Below are 20697 nucleotides of genomic sequence, written 5' to 3'. Positions count from 1 at the left end.
ATGGATAAACCCTCATTCACAGGCAATAATGCAACTTAGACTAATCCCCAGGTACTCTTAAAGTGGTTGCTCTTCATTTACACTTCTTAACTCTGAGTAAGCAGAGACTGCAGGTTCATTTCCAAATAGTATAGGGGACACCATACCTTCTAAGAGTGCTCAAACCTAGTAGCAATTTTTCACTCCTAGGACCACCACTGCAGACAAGACAATACATTCCAAGCAAAGGGAGAAGTTGCCTTCTCCCCTTAGCAGATGTGGTGACTGCAACTCATGAGTAGCAGGTGAAAGTTGTCACCACAGTATCAATTATTGGAAAACTGCAGCTTTGAAGGCTCAGAGCTATTTATGGAGGATTTTCCTGATCCTACAACCAGTCCAGGGTGAATACAATTTCCCTGATGGTAAATACCATTTAGAGGGTGGAGCTGGCAAGGATTTGTGTTTTTACATTTATTCCTCAAATCTTGCTTCTCTTCTTCAGTTATTCCACCCCTCATATCTTTCTTGTTTTCTTTGAAAAGACCTCTAGCTTTTCTAGTGATCTTCAAAAGCAGCCATTCATCTGCAGCAAGCAAAATTTTGTTTTAAAAGAATCAAAGACTTTATGCTTGCAGAGATAAATTAAAAATCAGAGCAGCATGCAAACCTGGTCATCCAAGTGTGCACATCATTAGCTTTGGTGCCTGGACTGTCGTCCCGAACATGAAACCATGCTCAGGCTGTGCTGCTGTTGCTTCTCAGAACCACTGAAATCACAAGAACAAAATTATTCTGGTGCTGTCTGTAGCAAAGCTCTCAGAATCACATACTAAAATTACTGACTGGAAGCAATTCTGAGTTAGGAGAATATTCTTCCTAGAGATAGTCTTCTGTCCTAGGCTGGAACACTAATGCGACAACTGGACCTTTACTACGACTGGAGGAATTCAGAGGCTTTGCCCAGGTCTTTGCTAGAGGCTCCATTTTTGGAACCACGAGAAAATACATTTTACATGAAACACTAGAAGAGATTTCTACCCCTCCTGCTCATGGATCATAACATCTGCAGGATGACTGATGGAGACATCTACCTAAGCTTGCCGACACTGATTCAGTATGTGCTTGAACCACACCACACACGGTGCCTGCATTTATTCCCCCTGAAGAACCCCAACACAGCCCAGCAGAGGACAGTGTCTAGCAATAAGGCATCTGTCCCATGAGTCCTGCATAATTTATTAAAGCAAAGAAGCATGGGGACATATTAATTACCAAGGGATCCTTTCCTTTTCAGTGGTAAACTCGCCAAATTCTTGGAACTCCTAATACTCCCCTGGAAGAGGCTCGAAACACTAAGTTTCCAAAAGTGTAAGACCCCGTTGTGCCACTAGTATTCCAAGTGTTGAAGTGCAGCAGAGGTGAATCTATCAGCTCATCTTAATCCCTGGAGAAGAAAAGAAAAGAAAAGAAAAAGAAAAGAAAAGAAAAGAAAAGAAAAGGAAAGGAAGGAAAGGAAAGGAAAGGAAAGGAAAGGAAAGGAAAGGAAAGGAAAGGAAAGGAAAGGAAAGGAAAGGGAAAGGAAAGAAAGGAAAGGAAAGGAAAGGAAAGGAAAGGAAAGGAAAGGAAAGGAAAGGAAGGAAAGAAGGAAAGGAAAGGGAAAGGAAAGGAAAGGAAGGAAAGGAAAGGAAAGGAAAGGAAAGGAAAGGAAAGAAAGGAAAGGAAAAGGAAAGGAAAGGAAAAGGAAAGGAAAGGAAAGGAAAGGAAAGGAAAGGAAAGGAAAGGAAAGGAAAGGAAAGGAAAGGAAAGGAAAGGAAAAGGAAAGGAAAGGAAAGGAAAGGAAAGGAAAGGAAAGAAAAGGAAAGGAAAGGAAAGGAAGGAAAGGAAAGGAAAGGAAAGGAAAGGAAAGGAAAGGAAAGGAAAGAAAGGAAAGGAGGAAAGGAAAGGTAAGGAAAGGAAAAGAAAGGAAAGGAAAGGAGAAGGAAAGAAAGAAAAAAGAAAAGAAAAGAAAAGAAAAGAAAAGAAAAGAAAAGGAAAAGAAAAAGAAAGAAAAGAAAGAAAAAGAAAAGAAAGAAAAGAAAAGAAAGAAAAGAAAAGAAGAAAAAAGAAAAGAAAAAGAAAAGAAAGAAAAGGAAAAAAAAGAAATAAAAAGTTATCCCTTTCTATCCAAAGCAACTTCAAAAGTTACGTGTTTTAATTCAGAGCAATTTCAAAAGTTAAATGTTGTTTAGTCACAGACCAGTAGAAAAAAACCTAATCCTGCTCTAAGAAAGGGATTCCAGTGAAGCCTTTGAAGGTAGTGAAGTAAAAAGAAGTACTGGTTTCTCTGACAAAATTTTACTGCAGGCTCTAAGCATAGCTTATCTCTATCTCTGAATTTGATTACAAGGCTTAGCTTGACATTTCCAAGACTGCAGGACAGGAAGAATAGGAAGAAGGAAAGGCAAAGTGGTTGGAAAATTTACCCATTTTGTCTCTTTAATAGGGAGAGAGTGTACAATGGACTGGCAACAGCAAAGTACAGTCAAGAAAGAAGGGAAAGAAAAAGAAGGGATAGAAACAGACAACCTGATAATGATAATACTTTCAGCTGGGATACAAAATACAAGTGAAAGTATATCAATGTCACTCAAGATATATGTTAGTAAGCTGTGTTTAACCTTGAAAGTTGACTGCTCTAAACAGATGCAATATTCCACAGCTCCAGTCAGTGTTGCAGGGATAGATCTAAGTACTCTAATTAGCACTTGGGCTACAAAATTTCAAATACTTTCTAAAGTTTTGGGGCAAAACTTTATATCTGTAAAACCAGGTTTTACAGATGTAAGATACAATCTGGGTTGGGGAAAAGAAAATTGGGAAAACAACCCTTTTAAAATGTTATACCCTTGATTTGATCTTTATTAACTATTCCTCAGCATACAGTCCTTTTTGACCAAATAAATGACAAGACAGCACAGTGCAATTCTTTTGTCAGACAGAAAAACCTTGGTCTCTTAATTTCAAAGGGTGTCTTAGCTATACAGAAGCCCTTGTACTTAAAGCACTACCTTTTAAGTTTGTCTCTGATACAACCCAAGAAAAGAGTTGTCTGTAAATCTTGATTGGGTGTTTCAGTCCCAGCAAAGCTAGAGACAGGTTTGCAATATTGTTCAAATACCTGTAAACTATGAATTTAAGTATCAATTGGAACCAAATTTTAAACAGAGATCATTAGGAAAAAAAATATAGACCAGCTCATTTTCCCACCTTGCTAAATGCAATCACTAGGGAAACAAGTAAGAGGAAGCAGATATTGTACCTGAGCTTTTTAAAAGAATGACAGTCGTTACAACGGGAACCATTATAGTGTTGCTTAGCCATCTCAGCCTTTTCTTTGCCTCCGTACTTTCTGAGGTCCTCAGTTATAACTGATGAAAGCTGAGAAGTTCACAGAAAATTGGCACCCAAAGAAACTGCTGTCTAGTTAGCTATACTTTCCTCTTCCTAGGACTGCCTTGAAGACAAGGGTACACCAGCACAGCATGGATCCTACTGAAAGGCACCCCATCTCTATAGCACGCAAGCAGGAGCTACAGATTTTGGCATATTTAAGCTGTCCCCTTGTATGTTTGGCTCTCTTGTCATCACACATTAATCTGGTCTCAGACTTCTTAGTCAGTTCTGGCTAATCAGGGAGGTCTGGGGATGTCAGAGATGACTGGAAATTGGCCAGTGTGATGTCCATCCACAAGAAGGGCTCAGGATCTAGCCAACTACAGCCTGTCAGCCTGACCTCAGCACCCTGCAAGACTATGGAACAGATCATCTTAGATATTATCACATGGCACACCCAGAATAACCAAGGGTGAGGCCCACTCAGAATAGGTTTAGGAAAGGCAGGTCCCACCTGACCAAACTGATCTCCATTTACGACCAGCTGACCTGCCCAGTGGATGAGGGAAAGGCTGTGGATGTAGCCTACTTGGACTTCAACAAAGCCTTTCGTTCTGTCTCCCACAGCATTCTCCTGGAAAAGCTGGCAGCCCATGGAGGTGGACAGGTACTGGATTGGCCAGGCCCAGAGTGGTGGGGAATGGTGCAGTAATGGGGCCAGTTCTTCTGTTTAATATCTTTTTTGATGATCTGGTTGAGGGAGTTGAATGTATTCTCTGCATATTCACAGGTAACAAGTTGTACATAAGTACTGATCTGCTGGAGAGTAGGATGGCTTTGCACAGGGATCTGTACAAGCTGGATCAGGGGCTGAGGCCAGTGGTGGGAGGTTCAAAAAGGCCAGGACCCAGGCCAGTGCTGGGTCCTCCTCTTGGGTCAAAACAAACCCCAAGACAATGCCCCAGGCTGGGAGAGAGTGGCTGGAAAGTGCCCAATTGAAAAGGACCTGGGGGTGCTGATTGACAGCAGCTGAACATGAGCCAGGGTGTGCCCAGGTGGCCAAGAAGGCCAATGGCAGCCTGGCCTGGATCAGCAATGGTTGTAGCCAGCAGGAGCAGGGCAGGGATTGTCAGCACTGGTACTCAGCACTGGTGGGGCTCCACCTCAAATCCTGGGCCTGAATGGAAGCACACTGAGGTGCTGGAGCAGGTCCAGAGAACAGAGCTGAGGACGGATCTAGAGCACAAGTCCTGAGTGGCTGAGGTAGCTGGGGGGAAAAGGAGGCTCGGGGGTGGCCTTATCACTCCCTACACCTGCCTGAAAGGAGACTGCAGCCAGGTGGAGTCAGGCTGTTCTCCCAGTCAACCAGTGACAAGGAAAAGAGCACAGAGTCTCAAGCTGTACCAGGGGAGGTTTAGGTTGGACATTAGAAAGAATCTCTGTTGTATTGTACTTGCTTTTACTATTGTTATTACCCGTGTTTTAAGATGGTTTGCCCCTGTTGCTCCCTCATATCCCTTTGGTTCCTTCCTTGTCACTCTCCCCTTAGACTACCCCTTGACTCAGCAGAACTGCTGAGTCATTCCCTTGTCCCCCTCCCTGGTGCCCTGTCCATCACTCGGCAGCCCATTCCCACCACCTGGAAACTTCCATCAGGGGCGTCGAGTGATTGGATCAGGACCAGGGACCCCTCCCCTACCTTCCCCTAATAGGTTGTCATCCCTGTCTGTTTCCCTGAAAGTCACTCCCCAGTTTAACCCCATTGGCTGTTCTCCCCTTCCACTCCTCCCTTTATAAGTCGCTGCAGAGGCCCTCTGGGGGCTCTCATCGGTCAGCTTGAGTTGGGTGTAGTTGGAGCTCCAGGAGTTATCAATAAAACCTGACGTTTGCCCCCGAGGAGAGTCAGCCTCATTCCTCAGTGGTTTTGCCGTCCAGTCGCTCCTCCAGAGGCACTCCTTGTAAACCCTTCAGGGAACCCAAAGGGAGTGCCTTCTGCCGTCGTTGTGTCGCCTGGCCGGGCCACTCGAGCGGTATCCGAGTGGACACGACGGCAAATCTCAATACTTAAGAGGCTGTCAAACATTGAGATGGACTGCTCAGGAAAGTGGTGGAATCAACATCCATGGAAGTGTTCAAGGAATTACTGGACCTGGCACTTTGTGCTATGGTCTAGCTGACAAGGTGGCGATCATTCAAAATGGTGGACTTGATGACCTTGGAAATCTTTTCCAAACTAAATGATTCTGTGATCCTTGAAATGGGAGAAGGAAGGGTTTTGACTTGTTTAGTGTTTTTCTTTTTTTTATTTAAAGCCATTTTAAAAATCATTCTACCAGTACTTAGCATGTGGAAAAGCTCTTCTGAAAATTTTAGTTTATGTAATTTCTCTTTCTTTGCTATAGGTTAAAATCTAGGTAAGCAATGTCTTTGAGACAATATCATGTCGAGGTTTTCATGTCCTTCATGAAGAATTTCTGCCCAAGAATTACTGGGCGTGATACTGCAAAGTAGTTACTTGGTCCAATGCAAGGAAGTCTAAAGCGCAGTTAAAAGGGAGAAAGCCCAAGAAGATAAAAAGGGGGAGTTGTTCATGTAGGATGCTTATCCACAAGAAGGCAGTGCCCTAATGTTCCCTTTTAAACCACTGGCCCATTTCACTTTCTGTATATGTGTATTCCTACACATGCTGGTAGACCAAGCAATGGCATTTTGCACCTGATAACTTCTAGACCAGACTATCTCATTTTTGGTGAAGAATATCTGACCAGAAGTTGAAGTTTTGAGGAACTTTTTTTTTTTTAATCACTTAATCACAATTAAGTGTATGTATTTGCACTAAAAATAGAGAATGAAGAAAAATGTTTTAATATCCAATATTTTCATAAAATTCTTTTATTTTGATATTAGGAAAAGATAATACTTTAAAAATAACAATTACAAAGACTTGTGAGGATAATATACTGTTTTTACTTTGAGTATTCATAAATTTTGCAACATAGATCTAAATAAGGTCACAACAAACCCAGAGAGACACTAAATCTACAGTTCCCTCTGAGACAAGACTTTCTCCTTTTGACTTTATGCAAATACTAAGTCGGAAGAAAGGTGAGACACTCTTATTCCTCTAGTCTTCCAAGATCTCAATATTCTGAACCATCTAAATGACTGCAACACATTTAATTTTACAAAGTTTCTTGCACATTGTCATTTTGCTTGTAAACAGTGATGCTTTTATCCCTAGTGACTTAGTAGTGAGCTGAACTGTCTCAACAGATATCTCAACACAAGGCTCCTTATAAGGAAGAAATAATTTGTTCCCCAGATCTATTCTCAATAAATGTAAACTGAATATGCTCAGTCCTTGAGGAAATACAGAGCAGCATTAATTCACACAGCTCTGGGACTATGGCACAAACAATGCCTTCCCCTTCAGTCCATCTGAGAATTACTTCATACATCAAGTATCGAGCCACAGAAATGCAGTGGACACTGAAATTAATGTCAAGGGGATTTAGCCCAATTTTAGATGTTTGTTTCTTTTGACTATTCTAGAAAACTGGCAAAGTATGCTTAGTATTTTAAGTAAATTTTCCTAAATGCTTTTAGATTCTAGTTAGTCTCTGACTCCAGTTTTAGAATCAACATGGAATTTAATCAAAATAAAAAGCTGCTCTTTGAAAGGGCTCGTTTGGTGCTGCCAGTTTATTTCCACTTCAACAGAGAGATGCTAAAGAGCTGGCAATATTTATCCTAAAGTATTTGATTTAAAAGGCTAGCAAAAGGCAAAAGTTTTTTTAAGGCCTTAAATTAAAAATAGCTTCTGAACATAATGAAAGAAACTGTTTTATGAAACAGTAAAACTGTAAAACTGAGGAAAGTGACCAACTACACTATTTTCTTCACTAGCCAATCTTAAGATAGTAATTTCATCAACTCTCATCACTTCTGTCTACTTTTCCTGAATTCTCAGTTTCACTACACTGCAAAGTACAGTGATATTCACTATCTTTACATACAGCAGTGTTTTTCAAGCTTTCACACAATGTTAGAATACATTTGTTATTCGTAAAACCTATAACCTTCCTCCAAGAAATGAAACTCCTTGTTATATAAAAAGGCACACAGAAACAGGTTAAAAGATTTGGTTTAGTATTGCAAATCCCGTTGTTTCAGTAGGCCTGTCATTCTTTTTGTTTTAATTATTTTAGTTCTGTCTCCTCAATTTTTCTTGCTTTTTTTTTCCTTATAGCTTTAGCTCCAAGAACCCTTCAGCCTCCATTCCCAAGTCTCCTTCTCTTTGTCCCCCTACCCTCTGAGAGTTTAGAAATATTTTATGCAGTGCATGAATCCAGACCCTTGTTCAGCTTCAATGCAGGAATGCCAAGTCTCATCTTTCCTGATAAGATTTAACCACTGGGATGACTTATGTTGACCAGCATTATGTCGCCTGCCATTGTTTTTAAACATTTAGACTTTGGTGTGTTTCATACAAAGACAACTGTGCAGCTGTATGTGACCTTCCTTTTAGATCAGAACAACTGGTGGAATGCTCAAGCCTTTTATACTTTACTGTAATGAGCAAAACTGAATACAACTGGCCTAATACTCTGAAAAGATTATTAGGAAGGAATTTCACTGCATAGTTGCCAAGAGGTTTTTCCAAGCAGCTCACAGAATAGCCTTTTATTACATGCAGGAAGTTAGCCAAGTTAAGCTTGCTGTTTTGCAGCCATTCCTTCCTCTCTGTGTAGCTCTGGAATAGAAACTTCCCAAAATGGTGACATGGAAACAGAGGCAAGAAATGCTCAGCTCAGTAAGGTCTTCACTTGAGAACATCCACTGAAAGAAAAACTAACTAGCAATTAAAATATCTTAGATATGGTTTTAACACTTCTTAATTTCTTCTCTGGAGTTAACACATCTTCCTACTTGGTTTCAGAAAGTGGAGGGAACTCGGGGCAAACCTTGCAGGACAAATATTCAGCCTCAGATGAAAATTTGCAAGTTGTTCAAGTGCTGCACCAGTGCAGCTGGAGCCTAAAGTGGAGCACATTTGGTGCCTGTGGCGGCATGACAAGAGTAAAGACACCTCTTCCTTCCTTGTCTGCTCCGTAGCCCAGAAACTAAAAAGATTCACCAGTATTCTGTGTGTCTGTTATTATATACAGACTCAATGGGAAGTAGCTACTCCTAATGAGAGGCAGACAGATTAAAGAGGTGGATCTAGGAATTCTTCCACCTGCTTTTCTCTGGGATTTCTTTACTGAATTAAAAAATTTCTGCCCAGATCTGTGAAGAAAAAAGAAAGACTAAGTTGAGAACTGACACACAGGTTAATCTGCTTATTATGGATGATTTGTTGTTCATTGTCACTCTTCCCACTCTTCTTGGTTTTTATTGTAAAGTTTCTTGACTATGACATGAAGAATTCTTCCAGTGGCATTAGTGTTATTTTTATTGCAGCAGGTGGCTAAGACCTGGTAAAGAACAGCCATTACCCAATTTGGAAGAGTATTTTTACTGACTTGCTAGATGCTTATTTAAAACAGAAATAGTGCTAGAACAGAGAAGAAAAATTGTTTTGACATGTGAATAATCATTACTCATGAATAAGTGATGGAGTGAAAAATAATTTTCCTCTCCTCTCACACACATGCAATCATGAAGTTCTTTTTTTTTTTCCTTTTTCCTACTGTCTACATATTTAGTATCTCTGCTCTCTGAAATGCTGAGATGAAAACCATATTAATAGTAAAATAAAGTACTACAAGCTCATCCCTGGTCTGCAGCATTCAGGCTCCTTAACACTTCCAAAATTCTGTTGGAGTTAAGTTTATAAATCCAGCGGAACATTTATAGAACATGCCTAAAATTCTCATTTTAAGACAGCTAATATTCCAGCAAGCTACCTATGAATTTATGAAACTGGCTTCTCAAGAGTAACTATTTTGTGAAGTCCATAGCCAGAAACACAAGCATCAGTTTAAACTCATTTCTTACACAGAAGGTAGGTTTCATGATCCCAAAGGAAGAAACTCCAAACTTATAGTATAAACCCCCACCAAAAAAAAAACCAAAAACCTAACCCAAAACAAAACAAAACAAAAAAAAAACCACAAGAAAAAAAAAAAAAAAAACAAAAACCCAAAACAAACAAACAAAAAAAACCAACCAAACTGTGCAGAAAATTATTCTGCAGTTTAAGCTACTTGGTTAAAAAGCGTCCATCATTTTCTTAGTATCAGCAATGGCAGCAGGAGAAAAAAAAAAAAAAAACCCAAAACCAGAAAAACGAACAAACGTACAAGCAAAAAACCAACTCTAACCCTTCCCTCCACCAAAAGCACAGGTCTATACCTAGATGTAAAAAAATTCTCTACCCGTGAAGTAGAGTATTCCAAGTACTGTTACTGTTTAGAAGTTTAAAAGCATACACTCTCCCCCCTTCCCCAATATGTGCAAATTCTAAACCATCTCAGGTTTCTGCCAATCTTTCATTAAAAATCAGTCAGCGAGTCTGATAAGTTTCATTCAATTTCCCACCCACTTATAATGGAAAATGCAGTTTCTGCAAAGCTTTTCAATCGCTTGACGACAAAATAAGCTCCTGTTCCAGTCGGAGGTCGAAGAGGGGGGTTGGTGCAAACAAAAAGGAGACGACAAAGTTTCGAGCCAAGGCGATGTTGTTTGCACCTCTTAGATTTTATGCCTGGCACGCTTGACATTCCTCCGCCGCATTCCCTGACGGAACCGCCTCCTCGCCGGTGCCGGCTTGCGCTGCATCATGGAAAATGTAGTCTGTCTGGGAAAACCAGCCTACCGGAGAGAAGCCGCTCCAATTACGGCTTCTGCAGGGCATGGCATGCGAGTAAGTGCTGTTTTCAACTGCAAGCCGCCAAAAAATCCCTCCTACAAGCTATAGTTCCGAAACATTTAATTAATAAAAAAAAAATTGGTTTTAAATTTGGTTAATAAAAAATGGCGACTGCTCTACCATGAAACATCAAAGCGTAATCCCATTTCCGAGATGAAATTCCAAAATACCAAAAATATTTATTTTAAAATTTAATTAGCGGAGCAGAAGTCAACCGAAGTTGCTCAGCAATGACACGCAGCCCACAGCCTCTCTGCGCAGGACGGCGCTGTGGTCTGCGCTCGCTCGATCCCTCCCCGGCGGCATTTCCATGCAGTCGGTGTTGCAGGAGCGGCGGCAGGAGCAGCGCTCCGCGCTGGACCCTCAGCATATGTACATCTATCTATCTATCTATCTATCTATCTATCTATCTATCTATCTATCTATCTATCTATATCTATATATATATCTATATATCTATATATATATTTGAGGCGCCGGCACGGACCCGAACGGCACGGTTTTTAAAGATCACCGAAGACACCATGACCCTCCGCTGTGTCACGACATCCTCACGACCCACCTGGCCAAACACGGTGCTTTCATTGCCTCCAATTGACTCACTGCGGGTCCGTGCCGCCCTGCCCCGTGTCTCGGCTCTCCCGCAGCGCTTCCAAGCCCTGACATCTGCAGAGCCAACCGGGTGCTGGCACCGGGATGACGACCTTTACCGTACTACCGCTAATAGAAGGAAAATAAAACTCCCCACAAAACTCAACACCACGCGCCTCACTCATGTAACTCAAGACCTTGTTATATGCACGCATCGGGGCTCCTGCTCTAGGGGCGGGCGGAAAGGGCTTCGCCCGTTGCGGTCCGCCTCTGAAGCAGGAGTGCAGCTCCTTCCCCCCGGGACGGCCGCAGCCGGTACCGTACTTCCTATCCGCGAGGCGCGGCTCGGCTCGCCCTGCCCCTCCGGCTTTCCCGGCAGAGGTGACCGAGTTCAGGCCGCGGCGACGGCCCCGCCTCCGCATTCCATTCCCTATATGGCGGCAGAGCAGGGGGCGCCGCCGGCCACGCCTCCCTTTCCCACCACGCGCGCGAGGGCGCGCCCGGGCTTGCGCGCGTGACATCAACGGGAGAAGAGGTTGGGAGGGCGGAGGGAGGGGAGCGCGCGCAACTCCTTCCCACTTCCCCCTCCCCCCCGCCATTCTATTTACGTTGTGACGCCGATTTGCATAAGGCCCCGCCCCCCCGCAGCCGGCGAGGCCACAAGGCCCCACCCTCTTCGCCACATAAGGGCAGAGGGGGGCGTGTCCCCGGGGGCTCGCGGGCCTTCGCTGCCTTCCTGGAGCCGTTTATAGAGTACAGCCACTTCCGCTGTCGGCTTAGAAGCGGCGCGATCATGGCGGAGCGCGGTCAGCTCCCCCACCCCGCCAAGCGCCTCTGCTGCAGACCCGGCTATGGCTCGGGCTGCAGGCCGGGGCAGCGGGCGGGCGGCTCCGGGCCCGGCGGGGGCGCGCTCTGTGCCGGACCCTCCTCCGCAGCTGCCGCCGCCGCCCTGGGGCTGCTGCCGCTCGGCAAGACCCAGAGCCCCGAGTCCCTGCTGGACATTGCGGCTCGCAAGGTGGCGGAGAAGTGGCCCTTCCAGCGGGTGGAGGAGCGGTTCGAACGGATCCCGGAGCCGGTGCAGCGCAGGATCGTCTACTGGTCCTTCCCCCGCAGTGAGAGGGAGATCTGTATGTACTCCTCGTTCAACACCGGCGCCGAAGATCCCGCCGCCGGTCCCGGGGGCGCCGCCGCGCCTGGCGGGGCCATGGACGCCGCCGCCGCTGCCGCCGACGAGAACCGGCTGCCCTTCCGCAGGGGCATCGCTCTGCTCGACGGCGGCTGCGTCGATAACGTCCTGCAAGTCGGTGAGTCACCGGCTGGTTCCGCTCCCGCGCCAGGCCGCCGCCGGTCGGGGCCGCGGGTCTCCCTCTGCGTGTCACCCGCTTGCCGTCCCTCTTTCTCCGCTGCAGCTCACCCCCTGCGGCCCGGCCCGTGCGAACCTTCACTCCCCGGCTGTACCGTGGGACGGGCAACTTCCTCCGCCGGTCTCCTCCCCCTCGTGCTCGGGACGCGCAGTGGCTCCCTGCCTCCGTGACACGGACACGGCTCCCTCCTGTCCCTTTAACTCGCAGCCCCGCACCGCTCCCCGTAATCCAGCCTGTGTAATCCCGTTTGGCTCTGCCCCCCTACCAGCGTCCACCCCGGCAATCCGGGTCATCGCTTTTCCTCGAGCCACAATAGCGAAGAGATGCCGCCCCCCCCCCCCCCAATCCCGAGAGGGACCGCCGGTGGAAATGAATCAGCAGAAGGGCGGCCGGCGGGGGAAGGAGGGAGGGCGGGATGCGCCGCCGTCCAAAATAAAGACATAAAAGCAGTGCGAGACCCCGGCAGCGGGAGTGCGGGGGGGCGTCCGCGAACAAAGGCATTTCTAGGGCAGCGGCGACGAGCCGGAGGGAAGGGGGCACGATTCGCCCCGCTGGGGGTGGTATGGCTGGGGGGGATGCTTTAGGATGAGCGGCTTCGTGACAAGGTGGGGAAAGCGAAGCTTTCCTCCTACTGGAACAATACCCCCCTCCTCTTCCTCACCCCCAGCCCAGCCGCCTGCCGCTGTTCTTCACCCGCTGTGGGCTCCCTTGGTTAACTCCTCCCTGCCAGTGTTTAAAGGGCTGCAGAGGTGGGTATTCCCCCACTTTTGGGGGCTGTCTGCCGGGAGCAGCTTCCCTTCCATTCCTTGAATGAAAGAGGAGCCGCCCCCGGCAGATAGTCCCCTCCGCCGGTGGAGATGCTCTTTGTGCGATCCGGCCACTTTGTTCTCATTTTCATGTATATTTGCCTTTTTTTTTTTTTTTTTTTTTTCCTTTTTGCTTCCCCCCCTCTGTTTTCTGTCGTTTCCCCTCCTCCTCCCCTTAAAAGGGGAAGACAAAAGAGGCTGCTGCTCGCCTTTTGTTGACGGCGGCGGCTCGGTGTGTGTGTGTTTGTGCGTGTGTGGGGCGCCGGGATTCCCTCCTTCACACTTCCCCAAAACCTCGGTGCTGCTGCGGGTTTGACTTGGCGGGCACCATGCAAATGTGCCATCAGGTTTTTTTTTTCCGAAGGGAAGATGTGACCCTGCTCTTAGGCTCAGTGTTCTTCTCTTCTGCTTAGGGGGACTTTCTTCCTTTTTTTTTTTTTTTTTTTTTTAATTTAATTTAATTTTTAAATTTAACTTTCTTTTAAATTTAATATTTTGACTTTCTCTTTCCAAGGGGTCTGAGGTACATCTGTGGTTCCTCAGGACTGGCAAAACCAGAAGTAGGGCTTTTTTAGTTTGGTTGGCAGTGCTGAGATTTTTTTTTTTCCCCTTTGCTTGCACTTGATTCTGTTTGCAAGCGATTAGGAGTGACAGGAGTGCACATAGGGAGGGTTTCTTGGCTGATTGCATTTAAGCCAGGAATTCACTGTGAAAATAAAGCCAAGGGGCAATAAATAAAAAAACGCAATCTTCTCTAGGAGGCAGACACCCAGCGAGGACTTTGCTTGCTTTCAGCAGTGGAATAGGCCCCAGTGAGTAGTTGTGAAAGAAAAAAAGTAACTTTTTGTGTGTCTTCAAAGGGGAGGGCATTGAGAAATGTTGGCAAGGGTCAGTATGTAGAAAGAAAATATGCATGAATACAACTTAAGTGTTGACTGCTTTTTCTGGAACCCTTAAATGCATTTCAAACAAATACTGTACCAACTGCTGAAAATACATTTGCTTTGTTGTATTCCCCCCCCCCCTCCAAAACCTTATGTGAGCCTCCTTTGAAATTCTGTGCAAAAATAGTAGTGGAAATTGATGATATGAAAGATGTCAGTTTTGTTTTGACAAAACTTCTTTGACAACTCCTTTGGTGAGGGAGTTGTGGAGGACCTGGGTAGATCCTGCTGTAGGAAAATTCTTGTGTATTTTGGGTAGGTAGCTGTGTCATTAAGACCAGGTCTTGCTGACAAGATATTCCTAGTGAAGGAGAAAGGTGCAACTGCTAAAGGCAATTCCGCTCTAGAGTGAGTTATGTTGGGCAGAGAATGGAATTGATTCCATATAATGCAGCAGAATATGTAACATTGATGAAAACTTAGAATTAAGGTTATTTAAGTGCATGTTTAGTGACTGTATAAATCTGAACTTATGTTCTTTGCAGTACGAGTAATGGAAACTCTGTAAATGTTTACTGTTGAACTATGGAAAAGTGCAGTTATTGGACAAAATACATTTTATTATATATCCGTTCTAACAGCCCTACTTGTAACCTGAAGTATTACTATAAACAGGGAATGCAGGACTTGATTTGAGAGACTTATAAATTTCAGTTCAGTGGTAGTTAAATGGCACCATTTGCTTCTGAATTTTGCATTTTACGTTTTTCAGTCTAGCCCTGAATAAACATTCTGACTGTTATATCATGGTAAATAAACTTAAGCAGGAAGATTTCCCAAACCTTGTGTCTAAGGTTTGCTAAAAATACTGCTTCATACCTACCAACTTAATCTCTTGTGTGTTATCTTGTTGTAAAGAAAATCTGAAGTAAAATGAATATGATGTATTAGAGATACACACAAATAACATTCTTGATAATCAGGCAGTAAAGTTGTCTGCTAGCCTATTTTGTAGTGTATTGATGCTGTCCTAGCGTAATAATTAGCATCGCTTAATTTTGAAAGGGCTTTTTCCAACGAAGATGGCTTTGGTATTCAATTTGCATCTAACTTATTGATGTATTTATATCTGTTTGATATGCTTAACTGGACATGAAAGTTTTTCTTTTTTAGTTCATTTCAAAAGAGCCAGAGAATGCAGGTTCCTAAAGCAAACCTTCCCAACTGCATAAAACAACTCTTTTACCATGCATGTGTTTAACTTATTTCAAACCAAGTATTTTTAGAAAAAAAATCAAGTCTAAATAAGAAAGCACTTTGTGAGTAAATACAACAATCTGGAAGGAAAATTAGAACTTGACTGTTTCATTTGGCCAAATTTTGAAAATGCCAGAAGCAAGCAGACAGTTTTAGATGGCAAAGTGTATATTTGGTTTCTGAGGTTACTCCTGAATTAGTACACAGTACTGTATTGTCGTCACAGCTGTGGCTGTCACGGTTAGGAAGAGGTGTGATCCCTCAATAGCACAGCTGACCTGGTGAGAGCCCTTAATGCAGCTATTCTAGGAGAAGAAATAAACCCCTGTGCCTCGGCTGGTATGACTCTTGCTTGGGGAAAGACAGAGGTTGCGGTGGCTGTAGTGCTGTAGAACTCAGCTTCACTGCTGCAGCCGCATTAGAAGTAGGTTTGTCTTTGTTGCATAGAACCTGCTTGCTCATACAGGCCTTTCTTAAAAGGAGTTAGAGCTCTTTCCATGGTAGCATAAAGCTCTGTGGCAAGTCATGCTTTTAGATATGAATGGCAAGGGAGTGAGTTGGAGGGAAGGGACTCCTAGGAAAGGAAAATATAAAGAATTCATTGACTGGCACTCACCACAGCTCTAGAATATGATGTTAATATTATAAGATAGAAAGCTGCCTTTTCTGTGGAAGGAGGTTCAGCTGAAGAGCATCAGTAGCTTGGAGCTGCAGGCTTGTGTTTTGGAAGCCCCTCAGGTTGTCTGGTTGGGAGATGTAACCAAAATGCTTCTTAGAGAAAAGCAAAGTAAAATTTCTCCTTTCTTAAATAGTAGTTGAAGGTCACTGATGTTTCTTTAATTTGTTCTTGAGTTAAAGACTGGAGATGGTTCTGCTTTCAAAACCAGGTGAAGCCTTTTTTTCACCAGGACCAAGAGAAGGCTTTAGGAGATTGAATTGGTGGCTGCATGTAATTCTGGTGGAATCTGTATTGTAGTCAACAGATTTCAGATCCTTTTGGTGGACAATGATTTGAGGTAAATTTTGGTTCTTCCTAGCCATCTTTATTGAAAAAAAAGAAAAAAAAAACAAACTTTCTGAAGTGGCAGAGTAAGTAAAACAAAAGTAATTTCTCTTTTTCTGTGACTCAGTTATTTGAGTGCCAGTGGTATAACATGAAACACTTTTTTTTCTTGTGATAAAACCATACCGAGTATTTTATTAGCAAAGGTGGCACAAATGTTATACTGTGCTGTGAGTTGAACTGCGACTTTTAGCAGATATGGTCATCCTCACTGGTGCGTGCAATATATATATATGGAATTGTTGATGAAACCTGTAGGACAGATATATGTAGTAAAAAGATTTACTTAATGAAAGTAACATTGTGTTGTGTGACAAACCTAAGGCCGTCATTAACGGCAGTGCAGGAACTGTGTTTAGTGTTAACTTTTTTTGAACTGTGATACCAAATATTCTGGTATGTGTAGTGACCTTTTTCCAAGGGAAAAAGGTTGTGTTAAATTCTGCCTATTTGAAGAGGAGAACTTTGTGTGCTTACATGCTGAAAGAACAATCATGTTCAATTTAAGGGGTTTGGTTAGGAAAGTATGAGTAAAACAAGTAATCCAGAATTTGTTAATACAATATTGTGGTATGGGTGTAAACAAATGATGTCTGACTTTTTGCTGGACTTTTTTTTGACTTAGTTCCAAGCCTAGTAGAGAGTTTTGTGAAAATACCTTCCTCAATTCCACTTTCACTTTGCTCTAAGAAATAACTACTGATGTTTCCAAGTCCCAGAACAGAAACTAGTAAGCTAATTTTTAAATGTTTCTTCCTGAAAGGGAGACATCTAATGCATTGTAGTTTCCTTGTTGGATTTGGAATGCGTTGTGTTAACTGGTGAATATGCAAGCTATTTTCTGTGTGCGTGCTCTAATACACTATCCTTAACCTTGAAAAATTTCTTTGGAAACCCTGAAAAAAAAGCTGGAGCTAAAGAAGAAAAAAAGCTGTCTATCAAGACCAGATCACTAAAGGTGGAAAAGCTTTGTAAATGAGCTCTTGCATTTAATTCAGGCTTTCTAAAAGTATCAAATCTTGATTTCAAGAGAGAGTAAGTATTTTAGAGTGATTTCAAGTTCTGAAACAAAACTTGTATATATATATATCTTCCTATGTAATTGTGAATAGTAGGATAAATGTAATTGGACAATGTCAATACTACTGTAGAATTAATTTATTTTTTAAGGAAAATAATTGTTAATCACAAGTTTAAACCGAGAAATCTTCCTTTACACAAAAATACAGTGTTGTATTTGGTTCATGTAACAAAATTTTTCATTGTGTGTTTTAGGTCAGTTTTCATGTTTCTTATGTTCCATTTTCCCCTTAATTTCAAGGTTTTCTTCACTTTCATTTTCAAAGCTGCCATTTCTTTTAGAAAGTGATTCCATCTTTTTATATGAGTCGATGCTTTGGTATGTAGCAATGTTTGAATTTGAGCCACTTGTCACGCCAGCATTTGCTCTCTCTCCCTGTATGCTAACTTTCAGAGGTGAACTATTAATTAAACACAAAATCTGTGTGTGACGGTAGGCTGGGGCTATTTCAAAGTGAGCATCAGACAAACTGGTTTCCTTAAAAATAATTTGCTAGTTGCTGTATTTTGCTGTATCATTTGCTTTTATAAATGAACCTGTTAAAATCAAATCATTACTTAAGACTCTCATCAAGTTCTAATTTAAAAAAACCAAGAGGAAAAAATTTGCTAAACTGTCAGGTGCAGTTCTTACTGTTGAAGGATGAAATGTAGTAGATGGCATGCTCTAAGATATGTCTGCATGAGTTCAGTTTAAGTGTTACCTACTCTCTAGGTCATCTAGTGATGTCAAGATAAAGTGTGAAGTTTTGTAGTAGTGTAAATATGATTGCAAAGTTACAGTAGTATAGGAAAGCAGCTGACATTCCTTAACTTGTTTTCTATTTGCTTGAGGGGTAAGGTAGGAGAATTTACTGCATCTTTAAAAAAAAAAACCCAAAAGTCAAGTCAAAAAAGGACCACACTATTTTAACTGACAAAAGGTATCCTAATTTATGATTACGCTGTCTGTGACATGAACTAGTTTGAAATCTTAAAAAGCTTTCATGTGTGGCAAGGATACAGATTTAATGTGAATTCTGATTGCCTGGAATGCAGTCAGCCTGACAGACGTGAATACTTGAGTGTTGTCCAGCAACTGCACTTGTTCTGAGAGATCTGTCTCCTCGAACTTTTAGTTTTTGCTGTTGGTTTACTTTCCAAGATGATGTATGTAAAAAGTTCTCAGCTGGATATGTGTGCAGCTCTTGACATGGCTTCATAACCTTCTGTGACCTGGATCACTGGTGATGTTGGCTGGTGCTGTACACTGGTTTGCATTCTCTTTCCAGCTGCATGCCAATTACCATGATTTATGTGATGGCCTTGCGGCACATTACCCTGCTGTCCTCTGAAGCAGCAACGTGCATCCAGTCTTTGTTGCCTTGGCTGTGCTTTGGAGGGCCAGGAAGTATGGAAAAGCTGAGATATAAATCACCATCTTAAAATAGATGTTTTCTGACTGAATTCTGTAAATGTGCAAACAGACTGGAGGAGTTGAGCCTTCTAATAGTAACTACAGTGTATAGAATTCCTTTGTGGTTAAGTCAGAACTGATAAAAGGCCTGCTGTAAGAGCTGAGTGGGCATACAAAAGACTTTTTCTGATGTGACACAATTCAGTATAGACTAAAGTGTCTCCTAATGTGGAATTTATACCAACACTTTATTAAACACCTTTGAAAAGTGCAAACTAAATATTCAAAGAGGGCAGATTTCAGCAGTGTTTAAAGTATTGTGATACACATCATTACATGCTTTAAAAATGAGAGTGTAATTTTTTATTTGTGGCTTTAAAGGTCATTTATTTATTTATTATTATTATGTAAGCCTCCATTCCTCTTTGCAAGTGAGTGTATTTGACAGTCGAAAAACCTGGAAGTTTTGCTTTGGAAATGCAAGAGCAGTGGCTGAGAAAGTCTGATGCTAATTGGAAGGATGCAGTAAAACCTGTCAGTGAGTTTAAATTTGCATTAGTAGAGTTAGCTGATCAGATAAATAGGAAGCTTATGTACTGAATTAATGTTCTAAAAATTCAGGTGATATACCTTTTATCATAGTTTATTTAACAATACACCGGTTTATATAAGTCATCTTTCACTGTTAATTGGTGTCAGACCTTTAATACATTTTGGCATCATTGGAAAAATAATGGGGGAAATGGCATAGTAAGATATTTCACAGAAGTGCATGTTAATATATATTTTTATTATGTCTTTTTTACTTTATTTTTCACAAAAGTTATTGGCATTCAAATGATTCTTTTAAAGGCCTGAACAATCAACTGTTGCATAGCTGTAGACTTCTAAGAAATGAGACACTTTGTTGTATGTGTGCCAAATTTTACTGCTAATTAGTTACTGACAGCTGAGAGTAAATGCAGTGACAGTGCAGGAACTATGCAGGAACTGTGCAGCTGACTACAATATTTAATTTACACTGACCAATGAAATGAAAAACATTAGGCTGTCAAGGCACTTTAAATTGCATAAACCCTTACAGATTGTTACAAATGTACAGCCTGTAACAGAGTAGAGGCTCAAGTTTGCAGGTATTCTAATTATTTAAGTGTTTATAAGGTTGTGTTAAAAGCTTGGCTTTGGGTTAAAGGCTTCAGCAGTGGCTCTCAGATTTGTTTCTGTATGTTATGCCTTCTTTCTGCATAGCAATGTTCCACTATGTGTGCAAGTCAGCACAAACTTTTTAAACTCAAACACTTCAGCTTCTAGTTTACTCTTGTCAAAAGTGGCTCCTGAGCTTTATTATTAGTTTTTAATTTCTGCATTTAACTTGGCTATTTTGACTAGGCTGAAGTGCATGGAGCACCAATCCATATTCAGTGATTAATGATGGGATTGATAGTATGTTTGTCAGTAGTATAAATAAATAATACATAATGTCATCTTCAGAGTTTCGTATGCTTGATTGTTGGTCCTTTCTTTGACTTACGTGCAGCTGTGGCTATGAAAGGATAGCAGATAAAATCTGTGTTAAGAATTCATTACCAAATACACTTACAGATAATCTTCTTGGGATCTTCTGGAAAATGTGAGGTAATCAGTTTAGTGGAGAGCTGTACTGTAAGTTGTTGGTTGCTTCCACACCAATTCAATCAGACTTTGCTTCTGCTATTGGTGCAGAAGCACCAATATGCAGTGTTTTGGGAGGGTGGAAAGTAGTCTTAGTCATCTGCATATTTACGAAGCTGGATTTAGTGGCCATGCTTACTGGATTAAACATGGCTTGTTCTTCTTTGGACAATTCTGCAGAGTCTACTGATTTTAAAAATATAAGAACAGGGAAAAATCAATAGTCTAAATGAATTGTTTAATATATTAGCTCAAGAAAAAGAAAAAACTGGAACACTTTTCTGAAATACTGTTATTACCAATGACAGCTGGCTGTGCTGGTGCTGTGGTACATGCAAAATGAGTCTCAGTTCTTCC

The 20697-nt window shown here is 42.3% G+C and overlaps 2 protein-coding genes across 3 annotated transcripts in view; one reads left to right on the top strand and one right to left on the bottom strand.

The window, feature by feature from the left end:
• Positions 1 to 10983, bottom strand: part of SMIM15 (small integral membrane protein 15) — a 77814-nt gene extending 66831 nt beyond the window's left edge. Inside the window, exon 1 of the mRNA XM_054002966.1 lies at positions 10791 to 10983. The gene's annotated coding sequence lies outside the window, so the exon portion shown is untranslated. The remainder of the gene's footprint in view (positions 1 to 10790) is intronic.
• Positions 10984 to 11470: 487 nt separating this feature from the next.
• Positions 11471 to 20697, top strand: part of ZSWIM6 (zinc finger SWIM-type containing 6) — a 109226-nt gene continuing 99999 nt past the window's right edge. Inside the window, exon 1 of one of the 2 annotated variants that reach the window (XM_054002794.1) lies at positions 11471 to 12123. In XM_054002794.1, coding sequence (XP_053858769.1) covers positions 11613 to 12123 — 511 coding nt within the window. In that variant the 5' untranslated portion in view covers positions 11471 to 11612. The remainder of the gene's footprint in view (positions 12124 to 20697) is intronic. The other variant, XM_054002793.1, reaches the window with a different exon arrangement.

This window comes from Vidua macroura, chromosome Z (assembly GCF_024509145.1).
Source record: "Vidua macroura isolate BioBank_ID:100142 chromosome Z, ASM2450914v1, whole genome shotgun sequence".
Lineage (NCBI taxonomy): Eukaryota > Metazoa > Chordata > Aves > Passeriformes > Viduidae > Vidua > Vidua macroura.
This window is presented reverse-complemented; position numbering and strand designations above follow the sequence as displayed.